This window comes from Gymnoscopelus microlampas, assembly GCF_963454915.1.
Source record: "Gymnoscopelus microlampas genome assembly, chromosome: 7".
Lineage (NCBI taxonomy): Eukaryota > Metazoa > Chordata > Actinopteri > Myctophiformes > Myctophidae > Gymnoscopelus > Gymnoscopelus microlampas.
In genome coordinates, this window is record NC_139944.1 from 50656025 (window position 1) to 50669623 (window position 13599).

At 40.2% G+C, this 13599-nt stretch overlaps 1 protein-coding gene across 1 annotated transcript in view; it reads right to left on the reverse strand.

Annotated features, from left to right (window-relative positions):
- LOC311048623 (calmodulin-binding transcription activator 1-like) overlaps window positions 1–13599 on the reverse strand; it is a gene marked incomplete at both ends in the record, with an annotated part of 139224 nt that overhangs the window by 38525 nt on the left and 87100 nt on the right. Inside the window, 2 exon segments of the mRNA XM_084061887.1 lie at window positions 5179–5332; window positions 13245–13316. Of these exon segments, the coding sequence (XP_083918013.1) occupies window positions 5179–5332; window positions 13245–13316 (226 nt within the window).

A 13599-nucleotide genomic window follows, 5' to 3' on the forward strand; every position in this document is an offset into this window, starting at 1 on the left:
TTTAAACTTTGGCTATTTGAAAATAGCATATCTACAAGCTCACAACACGTCGCATCGCGACGTGTTGTGTGCTTGATTTTTTTGTTGTGTGCTTGATTTTTTTGTGCTTGATTTTTTTTATTATATACGTATGATAAGTTTTGAAATGGGTAAAATAAAAGTACTTTTCCCACCACTCGTCCCTTTGTCACAGCATGTCTTGGCATAGTTCCTCTGTCACATCAGTCAGCTACAGCTACTGTATATAGTTCAGGCAAACCAAACAATCCCAGTAACTTGGCAGCTAAATATCATAGACATTACTAAATTTAGACAAAACTGCAAATGGGCCAGAACAGTTTAAAACGGTTTAAAACAGGCCAGAACAGTTTAATGTTTATTTTATGTCCTTTTTAATACAGACAAAAAAGAAACCTAGACCTCAAAATCTAAATGCAGCTGTTCTCACCTTATGTTCTCACCTTAAGAAACATAGTAATAAACTGCCTTAGAAAAGTTTTTAATTATTATTATAATTTCTTTTACAAACTTTTATATTACAAATTAGAATGGTTTATGTAGTTTTTTAGCGACACAGTGACACTTTCACTTTCCTTATCTGTATAATGTATATGTTGGATGTCTTTCTCTCAAAGTTCAATTAACAGTCCAGATTTATTGTATACTTAAATATACTGTAGTATTACTACTACTACTACTACTACTACTACTTCAACCCAAGGTGTCTCATATTCCTGTATAAATGGTAAATGGTGCATTTATATAGCGCTTTTATCCAAAGCGCTTCACATTGATTGTGCGTTATATTCACCCATTCACACACCGATGGCGGAGGAAACCATGCAAGGCACCAACCTGCTCATCGGGAGCAATTAGGGGTTCAGCGTCTTGCTCAAGGACACTTCGACACTAACTCTGGGGGAGCCCGGGATCGAACTGGGAACCTTGTGGTTCCCATCCTGCCGCTGTACCGGCCATTCTACCCCTGAGCTACTGCCGCCCAAACATTGGGATTCTCTTCATGGAGACTTGAGCCGATCAGATCAGATTGGGGTTTTTCCTGGCTCAGAATGGGCCTTTGAGAGGCATGACAGTATGCATGATCAGTCTACATCATGAGTCATGTCATGACTATATGCAACAGTAAAGGGAATGAGTCTGTGTTACCTTATTTGATCGATCTATCTAACTATATATGTTCCTGATATTTATGACCAAACCTAACATTTTGCAATCGTAATACAAAATACTTTTATTACGATTGCAACTAGGCCTGTCAAAAAAAAATCGATTCATGAATAAATTGCGATTCTTAATGCCACGATTTTAAAATCGATTCAAAATATTCAAAATCGTTTTTATTTTTATAATAATAATAATAATAATGGATTTTATTTATAACGCACTTTACATTTACAGGAAATCTCAAAGTGCTTACAGAGGGCAGTAGCATAAGAACAGAAAACATCACACCAATTAAAAGAAAACAACTAAAAACAATTAAAACATGGGGCATAAAGCCTAGAGGTAAAACCAGCTAAAAAAATACTTTGCTAAAAAGGTAAGTCTTTAATCCTCTCTTAAAGCAGTCGACCGACTGTGGTGCTCTTAGGTGGACAGGGAGGGCGTTCCACAGTTCGGGTGCGACTGAGCAGAAAGCCCGGTCGCCCATGGTGCGTAGTTTGGCCTTGCAGGTGTTGAGGAGGTTGGTGTTTGAGGAGCGGAGGTTACGGGTCGAGGGTTGTAGGGAGACTAGGTCCTTGAGGTATGAGGGAGCGTTGCCGTGGATGCACTGATGTGTCAACAGGGATATTTTGTATTGGGTCCGGAAAGCAACGGGAAGCCAATGGAGTGAACGGAGGATGGGTGTGATGTGTTCATGTTTGCGCACTCTCATCAGGACCCTAGCAGCACTGTTCTGAATATACTGAAGCCTTTGAAGGCTTTTGCTAGGGATCCCGATGAGAAGTGCATTGCAATAGTCCAACCTGGAGGAGACAAAGGCGTGGACGAGCTTTTCTGAATCTGCTAGCGTAAGTGTTTTTTATTATTATTATTTTTTATAAGTAAGTACCTTTTTCACTGGCACTTTGTCTGAAATCAATGTCAGAAAGACTAACTGACATGTTCTGGCTGCATTGAAGTGTATGATTCAACTTTTCATGGTTTATATTGTTCAGAATTGTTTTAAAATGTTCTAGTATAATTAAAGCAAAGTGATTTGGGGTAGAAAATCGCAATATTAATTAATCGCAGAATCGCAATTTTAATCGAGCACACTAGGAATCGATTTTGAATCGAATCGTGAGGTAAGTGAATCGTGACACCCCTAATTGCAACATATTAATGATGAGTTCTACAATGCTTTGTCGTTATTCATTATTCATCAAAAAACCTGTACCACATTAGTCAACACTGCCCTTATTTTTAAAGGTAGAGTAAGTGATATTCTTTGGTTAAAACAAAAAATGTTTGATTAAACCGTTAAAGATCTCTATTCTGATATTCTAATTCTGATTCAGTAATCATGGCTATATAGTGTTTGTTCGGTAACAGGGGTCTCCATGTCTCTCCAGCCAAAGAGAAAATACATTTTCAGGTAAGTGACACAATTTCAGCGAATCAGGAGAGAATACCCATTTATCAGCTTCATTTTCATAGTGTTCCAGTTCCAATTTTGCCTACTCATTTCTTTGTGTCATCACTTCCAATTCCACTTGTTTAATCTGTATCCTGACTGAGCTCTCTATATCCTGATTGGATAGAAAACTTTGATTGGACCTGAAAATGCATTTTCTGTTGAATATTCAGACATGGAGACTCCTGAACAAACACTCTATAGCAATGAGTACTATCAGAATATATATAGAGATATTTAACACTTATTTTAACCCCAAAAAAATCACTACCACTTCAAGTACATTGACTAGAAGTCACGTGGTAACTTTCATATGACTTGACGAACGTGCTAAGCTTTGCAATATTCACGTAAAATCACTTATCGTTCGATGTAAAACAAACATCACTACTGCTGCTTTGCAGTGGTGTAAAGTAACTAAGTACATGTACTCAAGTGCTGTACTTTTTGAGGTATTTTTACTTTACTGGAGTATTTCCAATTTTCAGTACTTTTACTTCTACTCCATTACATCTCAGAGGCAAATATTGTACTTTTACTCCACTATAATTATTTGACAACTTTAGTTACTAGTTATTTTACAGATATAAATTATTCTATTATAAAACATACATTAACCACTTTAGCCCTATTTTATACATAGGCTATTTGAAAATAGCCGATCTACAAGCTCACAACGCGTCGCATCTATTTTCAAACATGTTAGTACTTTTACTTTTGGTACTTTTACCTGTAACAGAGTATTTTTATATCGTGGTATTGGTACTTTTACGTAGGTCAAATATCTGAGTACTTCTTCCACTACTGCTGCTTTGAGTAAATGTTAAAGCTTTTCATATGGAAGAAGGCCTTGGGTAAGCTGCTTGCTGCGTTATGTAACAGTTAAAGTCTACTGGGTAGAAAACCCATGACTTTGCTCCTCCTCCCCTAATTGATATCACTCTGACCTCACTCTTTGAAATTGCGGGAAATCTCCGACATGACAAGCAATCGATCCGTACATACAAAGCCAAAATGTTTAAGTTACTTTTAACGCGATTATTTTACCTCGATTACAATTGATCCAAGCCGGGGAAATTGCAAGGAAGAGACGGGTTGAATGGGCTGAACATTAAAAACAAGCTATTAAACACAAATGTGAGAGGATTTGAATTGATATTTTTGTTCTCAACTTGTATCCTTTTGTTGCTGGTACTTTTCCGTTAAATGGTCTAAGGTCTAATGCAGGGAAAACCAGTGATGGAAGAAGTACTCACATACATTTTGTACTTAAGTAAAAGTATCAGACCCTATTGTAGAAGTCTGTTACAAGTACACATTTAGTATTCAAATTGTACTTGAGTAAAAGTACAAAATTATTGGCATTAAAATGTACTTAAAGTACTAAAAGTAAAAGTACTGAATGCAGAAGGTCCCATTTCACAAATGTATAAATGTATGAAAATCTTTTGAAAATAGCAGATCTACAAACTAAAGCGATGCGTTGTGAGCTTGTAGATCGGCTTTATTAAAATTGCCAAAGTATATCTAGAGCTGAAGTGGTTAATGTAGGGCCTAGGCCTATGTTTTGTAATAATAATCAAAATCTACAAAAGTAACTACATAGTAACTAAAGTTTTCAAATAAAAAAGTACAATATTTGCTTCTGAGATGTAGTGTAGTAAAGTAAAATACCCCAGTAAAGTAAAAAAAACAAACATTTTACTTAAAGCGATAGTTCACCCCCAAAATGTTCCGGTAGGAACCACAAAGAGTCTCCTTTGTGTCTCCTACCCGAACCCCTGCTCGTCATCAAATGAATGGCTTAGGAACGCGATAAAAACAAAAAATGTCCATGAATTCAAGTCTCCATGGGGTGACTAATCGATTATTATTTTTTTGGGTGAACTATCCCTTTAAGTACAGTACTTGGGGTCCTTGAGATGAAAAGGTTTGAGAGCCACTGGGCTCTCTTTGGGGGCGAACAGCGTTTTCCTATCGCTTCACAGTAGTGGGGGGGGGGGCGGGATGGCGGGGGTTTGTTCTGCTTATGAAAGTGCTGGAGTAATTCTAGTGCTGAGATGCTCTCAGCAGGAGGAGCAATGCTCTCACTAAATACGTGTAGAGGAATATCTTGTGGTGTTTCAGCGACTATGCATCCCAGAAATAGATGGCTTATAAGGATTTGTAATGTAAGGAATATGTCATTTGTAAGGAAATGTAAATATTAGCCTCGCGTAGCCAGACTATATCACTGCGTGGATATGAGTCTGGTGCTTCCATGAGGACGTTTTGTTTCCCAAGGGGATCAAAACAATGGCCCTCGACGCAATTGGTTAGACCTACAACCAACTACCAATTACAGTCTCCCATATTCGAATACTGGGCCCTGATTGGTCACTCACGTCTTCTGGAGCAGGATATGGATTCTCTATGGAGCAGTGCCAGACCCAAATCACAGAGTGTAATTTTTTTTTGCACTCGCAGATTCGTCTGGTCCCAGGCTATGTAAATATGGCAACTCATTCGGTGTAGTGGAAGGGGGGGGTCATGTGACTTACACATAGGCTTGAGTTGTCCAATGAGCTCCTCCTTGCTCCACTTGGCCCACTCCTTCCTATCTGTGTTGATGGAGCAGAGCACCGGACCGCATGGCTTCCCGCTGTCGTCCACTGCTGGCACGTTCAGGTAGTGCACCAGAACGATGTCTGGGTTCTATACAGCACAGGGCACACACACGCACACACACACACACGCGCGCGCGAGCACGCATGCACGCAGACACACACGCACACGCGCACACATGCACGCACGCACGCAGACACACACACACACACACACACACCTGTTAGGACATCAACATTTTAGGAAGACAATTTCATCAATATAATAAAACAAAAAAAAATGTTTTTTTCTGAATCCTATAAAGCCAAAAATAGCAGATTTACAAGCTTGTAGGAAGTGGGGAGGAGGAGGAGGGAAGGGGGAGGGAGGGAGGGGGAGGAGGAAGAGGAGAGGGAAGAGGAGGAGGAGGAGCGATAGAGAGAGAAAGTGAAGGTCACAGAGGGAGGTCAGTCGTAGCGTGTCAGAGAAGATTCTCTCACCTGCCTATAAAAGATTTAACAGCTCAACCACGCTCATCACTCTTACCCTGCTGGGGGAGTGTGTGTGTGTGTGAGTGTGTGTGTGTGTGTGTGTGTGTGTGTGTGTGTGTGTGTGTGTGTGTGTGTGTGTGTGTGTGTGTGTGTGTGTGTGTGTGTGTGTGTGTGTGTGTGAGAAAGAAGTGTGAAGGAGGGAGCATGTGTGTGTGTGTGTGTGAGAGAGAGAGAGAGAGAGAGAGAGAGAGTGCAGTTCATCACGCTATAGGCAACCAACAGACCTATGCAGCTTCTAACCCATGAAAGATTCAACAGGTGCACAGCCGGTGTCTGTGCATCTGTGTGTGTGTGTGTGTGTGTGTGTGTGTGTGTGTGTGTGTGTGTGTGTGTGTGTGTGTGTGTGTGTGTGTGTGTGTGTGTGTGTGTGTGTGTGTGTGTGTGTGTGTGTGTGTGTGTGTGTGTGTGTGTGTGTGTGTGAGACAGAGAGAGAGAGAGCAGATTCTCTTGATGAAAGATTCAGCAGACAGGTGAGGCGGAGGGGAGGGAACACTTTCCTCTCCTCATGAGGAACATCGCCCACCGTGGGATGCATGAAGGGCACAACGTACAGTACAGTACGGTACAACGGCTTTTACAAAAGCTCATTGATATTCCAATTCGCTGATGTATTTGCACTGCAATATCAGCCGCATTGCACATTTGGTGAGTAGGTGTTCACTCCCCCCCCCCCCGCGTTAAACACACACACACACACACACACACACACACACACACACACACACACACACACACACACACACACACACACACACACACACACACACACACACACACACACACACACACACACACACACACACACACACACACACACACACACACACAAAGGGAAAGTCTGTTGTTGGACAAGTGTGACAATATAGCTGGCATAATGTGTATGGCGTGCTATAAAACGCACTGGGGCATTCACACAAATATATAGCGTTAATAGTACGGTATGTTATCAGTGGTGTAAAGTAACTAAGTAGTAAGGACTGTACATGTACTCAAATACTGTACTTAAGTACAATTTTGAGGTATTTTTCACTTGACTGGAGTATTTCCAATTTTCAATCCTTTTACTACTCCACTACATCTCAGAGGCAAATATTATACTTTTACTCCACTGCAATTATATGAAAACCTTAGTTACTAGTTACTTTTGATTATTATTACAAAACATACATTAACCACTTCAGCCCTATATACATTTTGGCCATTGAAAATAGACGATCTATAAGCTCACATTAAATCTGATATTTTCAATAGATTTTTATACATTTTATATATTTGAAAACTTGTGAAATGGGACATTCTGCACAATGAGTACTTTCTACTTTTGGTACCTTTGTACATTTAAAAGTACATTTTGATACCAATAATTTTGTACTTTTACTCAAGTACATTTTGAATTCTGGACTTTTACTTGTAACAGTGCGTTGCAGTATTGATACTTTTACTTAAGAATGTGAGTACTTTTTCCACCACTGGTACTGTATGTATGGCGTGCTATAAAATATACAGGGGGCATTCACACAAAGATATAGACTTAATGTATGTTATGAAATGTATTTATTCTGAATCAAACGGCGCCTTTGTACTGGTCAGGGACAGATGGTGTGTGTGTGTGTGTGTGTGTGTGTGTGTGTGTGTGTGTGTGTGTGTGTGTGTGCTTGTGCGTGCGTGTGCGTGCATGCGTGTGCATGTGTGTGTGAGTGAGTGCGTGCGTGCGTGTGTGCGTGTGCGTGTGTGCGAGTGTGAGTGTGCGTGTGCGTGTGCGTGCGTGCGTGCGTGCGTGCGTGTGTGTGTGTGTGCAGGCATGCTTTATGACCATCATGTACCCTGACCTCCCGGTGTGACCGGGTCTGTGTGTCGATCACTCGCATGACCGACAGAGGAAGCGCTGTGTGTGTGTGTGTGTGTGTGTGTGTGTGTGTGTGTGTGTGTGTGTGTGTGTGTGTGTGTGTGTGTGTGTGTGTGTGTGTGTGTGTGTGTGACCGCTGCTCCCTGCTGTCTCTCACATGAGCAGCAGAGTGAGTCAAACATCTCTCTATGAATAAGGAACATGCCCTTATACACAAGGGAGATCTGTGTGTGTGTGTGTGTGTGTGCGTGCGTGCGTGCGTGCGTGCGTGCGTGCGTGCGTGCGTGCGTGCGTGCGTGCGTGCGTGCGTGCGTGCGTGTACAATACATTCTCACAGATAGGCGTCAGTTATTGCCGCTCTGTCATTTTCACTCCCTAATGCGTTAGTATAAGACTACAACAACTAAAAGACACACATTGGAGTTTCAAATACTACTCAAATGGTGATTTTGGTCAGGTGCCTCGATACCTAACCTGGCAGCAGCGCTTGGCTGTTGACCGCAACCACCCGTGATCGAATCCCACCGTGGGCAGGATGACTTTTTTTTCCTCTCTCCGCATAGTTTTTGTGAGGTTAGCGTTAGGGTTAAGTTTAGGTATATTTTTGTGAGATTAGGGTTAACATTGTCAACATTGTCAAGCATGCAACGATGTGTATCAATTTCAGTTACTGTAGTTTTGCTTTCCTTTTGTGAAAAGGCTTAGTTTTAGTTTTATTAGTTTCAGTGCTAGTTTTGTTTGTTTAGTTTGTATATGGATTAGTCTGCAAGAATCAACAAGGTCAGTGTGTGTGACCTTGTAGCAAAATAGCAAAAATAGCCAACAAAGCTTAAAACTGGCACAGCTCGAAATATTGGAACATACAATTTCATATCCACCCAAAATATTAGGCTTATGCATTAAATATTGGCAAAGACTAAATGTTTTTTCAATGATTTTAATTTGTTTTGTAAAAAAAAAAAAAAGGGAAAAGAAAACAACAATCATTTATTTATTTTCTTTCAGTTAACTAAAACGTTATTTTGTTAGTTTTAGTGAACTATAATAACCCTGCTCCTGCATGCTCCTACACAGTAATGGAAAGTAACTAAGTACATTTACTCAAGTACTGTACTTAAGTACAATTTTGAGTTACTTTTACTTCCAATTTCCAACACTTTAGTTACTACCGTAGTTACTTTGTTGATTTTTATTATTATTACAAAACATACACATTAACCACTTCAGCCCTATATAGGCCTACCCTATGGGAAATGGGACATTCTGCATATTGAGTACTTTGGTCCTTGGTCCTCCTTTATGTATATTTTGATGCCAATGCTTTTGTACTTTTACTCAAGTACCTTTTCAATGACAGAATTTTACATGATGGTATTGATACTTTTACTTAAGTAAAACATGTGAGTACTTTTTCCACTACTGCCCTTACATCCTATAGGGATGTACTGACCTTGGTCACACATTCTAAAGCACTCAGTTCACTCTCACAGGCCAGCATCAGATCCATCATGAAACCTGGGCTGTGAGTGATGGATGAAAATAAACCTTGGTGCTTGATCATTGTTAACTTAGTGGAATCGATCGAGTACCGTAGCTGAAGGAGCTACTGTACTACTCTCACTCTCGCTAGCTTTAGCAACCCTGCTCCAGTGGTGGAAAGTAACTAAGTACATGTACTCAAGTACTGTACGTAAGTACAATTTTGAGGTACTTTTACTTTACTGGAGTATTTCCAATTTTCAACACTTTTACTTCTACACTTTTTATTCTTTGAAAACTTGAGTCACTAGCTACTTTGCAGATATAAATCATCATATTATAAAACATACATTAACCACTTTAGCCCTATTTTTTACATAGGCTATTTGAAAATAGCCGATCTACAAGCTCGTCGCGAGCTTGTAGATCTGCTATTTTCAAACATTTTAGTACTTTTACTTTTGGTACTTTAAGTATATTTTGATGCCAATAATTTTGTACTTTTATTCAAGTAACATTTTGAGCACAGGCCTTTTTCTTGTAACAGAGTATTTTTATATTGTGGTATTGCTTTGACTTAAGTAAAATATCCGAGTACCTCTTCCACCACTGTGCTACTTACAATAATGTCCGCGTTAATCTCTGCGTATATGGCAGATGTACAAACCATGTGGCAGATGTGGCTTATATGCAAAGGTTAAAATGTAATTTAGATGAGCATGTCATTCAGACAGATGTGCCAGGTTCATTTGTTGACCTGCTGGCATCCTATAGTTTGTATACAGTAGTTTCAATGTACAGATTATTATTTATTATGATATGATGTGATATATGATATGATTATGATATTATATTGCTAATACTGATGCTAGGTTCTTGGTTTACCAATGATCCTAGATTACTGAGGCACTACCCTGTCTCTATACCAGGGGTCGGCAACGTTTTTGATATGAAGTGCCAAGTTTTCATTTTCTTGGTAGTCAGTGTGCCATATCAACATAGTTTAGTTATGACACCACATCGAAATGTAATATTTCCAACAGATTTTGATTGTCCATAGACCAGGGGTCTTCAACAGGGGGTCCGGGACCCCTAGGGGGTCCTCAGAGTTACTACAGGGGGTCCGCCAAATCTTTGTGTGATTTTTACATTAACCACTTCAACCAGGCATCCCTATTCTGAGGGGAACTTTAGCCAGGCGTTGTGTGCTTGTAGATCTGCTACAGTATTTTCGGCAAAGTGGTTTAGTATAGGGGGGAAAAAAGAGCAGGCTAAGTACAGAGTGAAAGATCAGGTTTACTAAGTATTGTTTAAGTGCATGGTTAAATGTCTGGAAATACACATTAACATGAATCCAACATGATAGTGCTGTGAAACAAGTCTATGAAGCTGCCTATGAAATCTATGGGGGAAAAAAATCTATACAATATATAATGGGGGTCCCTGCTTTATCTTGCTCTCAGCCAAGGGGTCCTTGGCCTGAAAACGTTGAAGACCCCTGCCATAGACTATACATATTCTTTCTTTTTTGTTCTTGAAAAATATGTTCTTTGATGATCATTAGACTCAGAGCAATAACCCCACCTATCTCTCAGACTCCCTCTCCAGTCAGAGTAAGGAGTTTTAATGAATGTAGAATTATGTGCAGGATGTAATTTGTATATAGATTGTGAGGGGACTTAATTTAACTTAATTAAAACCTCTCTCTCACACTTATGCCAGTGTGCCAGTGTCTCCTGTGCCAATGTTGGCACCCGTGCCTAGGGTTACATACCCCTGCTCTATGCATTTGTTCTACCTCCCAAAAACCCTACAAGGGTCTTGAGGTCTATACTGACCTGTCATTTCTTCTGGTCCCACAAACAAGGCTGAAGACCAGGGGAGACAGATAATCTTTCGCCCAAACTGAGGAACGATCTTCCAACCCCATGTTTGAGCGTTTCAAACCTGGCCTGTGTTTAAATCTAAACGTTTGAAAACTCACTTGTACTCCTTGGCTTTTATCGATGATTCAGACTGAGAGTAGGTGTTTCCGTTAGGCAATGTGTCTGTGTATTTACACCCTATATGTGTTCTTTCCCCCCCTGTCTATTGTTTTACTCTTAGTATTTTATATTTGTTTACTGATTGTACAGCACTTTGGTTCAACACTGTTTTAAATGTGCTCTGTAAATAAAGTGGATTGGATTGGATTGGATAATTGTTGTGTTTACCTTGCTTACTGTGAGTCGCTCTGGATAAAGAGCGTCTGCTAAACTGTAAATTGTATATAAATAAGAACATCATTTAACTGAAGGACTGAGGGATGAACAGTATAGCGTAGCGGCACCGGCAGCTTAACCACATGAACCTTATCATCCCTGATATATACAGCATACTGGGCATGTCATTATGGGCAAACATTTGGCAGAAACAGGCAAACATGACATCCAGCAAAAATAGGGGAACATTCTGCAAAATTAGGGGAATATTTGGCATAGCAGATATTTTGTGTGTGTGTGTGTGTGTGTGTGTGTGTGTGTGTGTGTGTGTGTGTGTGTGTGTGTGTGTGTGTGTGTGTGTGTGTGTGTGTGTGTGTGTGTGTGTGTGTGTGTGTGTGTGTTATGCCAGTGGTTCTCAACCTTTTCAGACCACAACCCCCCCCCAAAATAATCATATTTGAACTGGGGACCCCCCACTCTGACAAGCTCTTTGAATTGCAGGCATTACATTTAGTTTGACTCGGTTCCACAGATAAATATTGTGAAAATAGCAGATCTACAAGCTCACAACACAAGCTTGTAGATCTGCTATTTTCGGTTTAAGTTTTTGGTCTTTTTTCAATTCTTTTTTAATGTGTCATCGACTTAGGGTCCCGACCCTCAGGTTGAGAACCACTGTATTATGCCAGGCATTTACACTAATTGACATACAATGAAAGTATAGGGTTTTTAAGTGGTTAAAATGTGACACCCTCCAACTCGAGGATATATGCAAATTCCATTTCCCAGAGATGGCTGCTAATCTGTTTTGGCTGGAGGAGACGCGCCAGGAGTTGCAAAATGTTGCAAGACTGAGCTCTTTCCAAGAAAGAAAAAGGGAGACCGTATCTTGAAACGCGAGGGCCTGAAAAGTGGCTAAATGTAGTGATACGGATGCCAAGTTGGCAACACTGACGAACTGGCATGGAATTAAGGTGTGTGGAGTCTGGATTTTCTCTTCATCGGAATTACAGCATCTCACAAAATGGCCATGTTTTAGTTTTTTTTTTATCTCGGATGATTAGATTTGGAACAAACATAGTAATATCATTCTGTAAATAGTCGTATCTTTTAGAGAAAAGACACTGAGGCAAACCGGGTGCTCACAGGAGATTACAAAAAAAAAGTCTTAAAGGTGTATGGTGATTCTAGGATCAGTGGGACTTGTAAACTTTAAAAAAAAAGAAGAGATCCGAGCGCTCAAAAAACGTGGAGCAGAGGAAGTAAAGTTAAAACCAGTGTTGATTTTGACAGCAACTTTTGATTTAGTTTTAGTCATAGTCTTTTGAATAAAAATCCATTTAGTTTTAGTCAAGATTATAGTCGACTAAATTTACATTTGATTTAGTCAACTAAAATTAGTATGTTGGCGGTGCCTTGATGGCGTCGCAATGGCTGATTTTACACTTGGTTGCGTGCGGAAAATAGCCGATCTACAAGCTCACAACACGTCGCAGCGCGACGCGTTGTGAGCTTGTAGATCTGCTATTTTCAGAGCGTAACACCGAAGCGCAACCAAACCATAAAATGACTTGTCTTTTAGTTCTACTGGATCTCTTCTCCACTAGTCCCTCACTAACATTTTAGTCTAGTTTTTATTTGTTGACAAATTTGTTCAGTTCAGTTTATTTAGTCTTAGTTTTAGTCATCGTAGCCTAGTTTTTATTTAGTCAGTGAAAAAAGGTAGTCGACGAACATTTTTCGTCATAGTTTTAGTCGACGAAATCAACACTGGTTAAAACAAATTTTATTCTATAAAAATGCCAACATTTTTCGACCGGTTATAAGGTCTTCATCTCTTCTTCAAAGTCGTATATTTTTTCATTGTTGCTTTGAGAAACACAGATCAGGTGTACAGTATGAGAGAGCACACAATGCAGGCGGGGTAAGGGGCGGGCGGGGCTTACCTGCAGCAGCCAATAGCATCTACGGTGGAAGGTAGGGATGATGGAGGAGTGCACGTAGCAGCCATACAGACACTATAGAGAGGAAAGGAAAGTAAAGGAGGAGACAAGAGGAGAGGAGACGAGACATAAGACGAGAAGAGAGGAGAGTTGAAGACAGAGGACAGTATATAAAGGGAGGAAAGGAGAGGAAGGGAGGAGAGGAGAGGAGAGGACTGCTTAGGTTATACGAATTTAGGCTGTATTGATGGTGACTGGCAAAATTGCAAGCATGCTGTGTATGTATTTTCCGTGTTCCAATTTTCCCCCAGCAGCCATTATTGCGAGGCTGCTGGGTAATAGGCTTCACTTATAGACA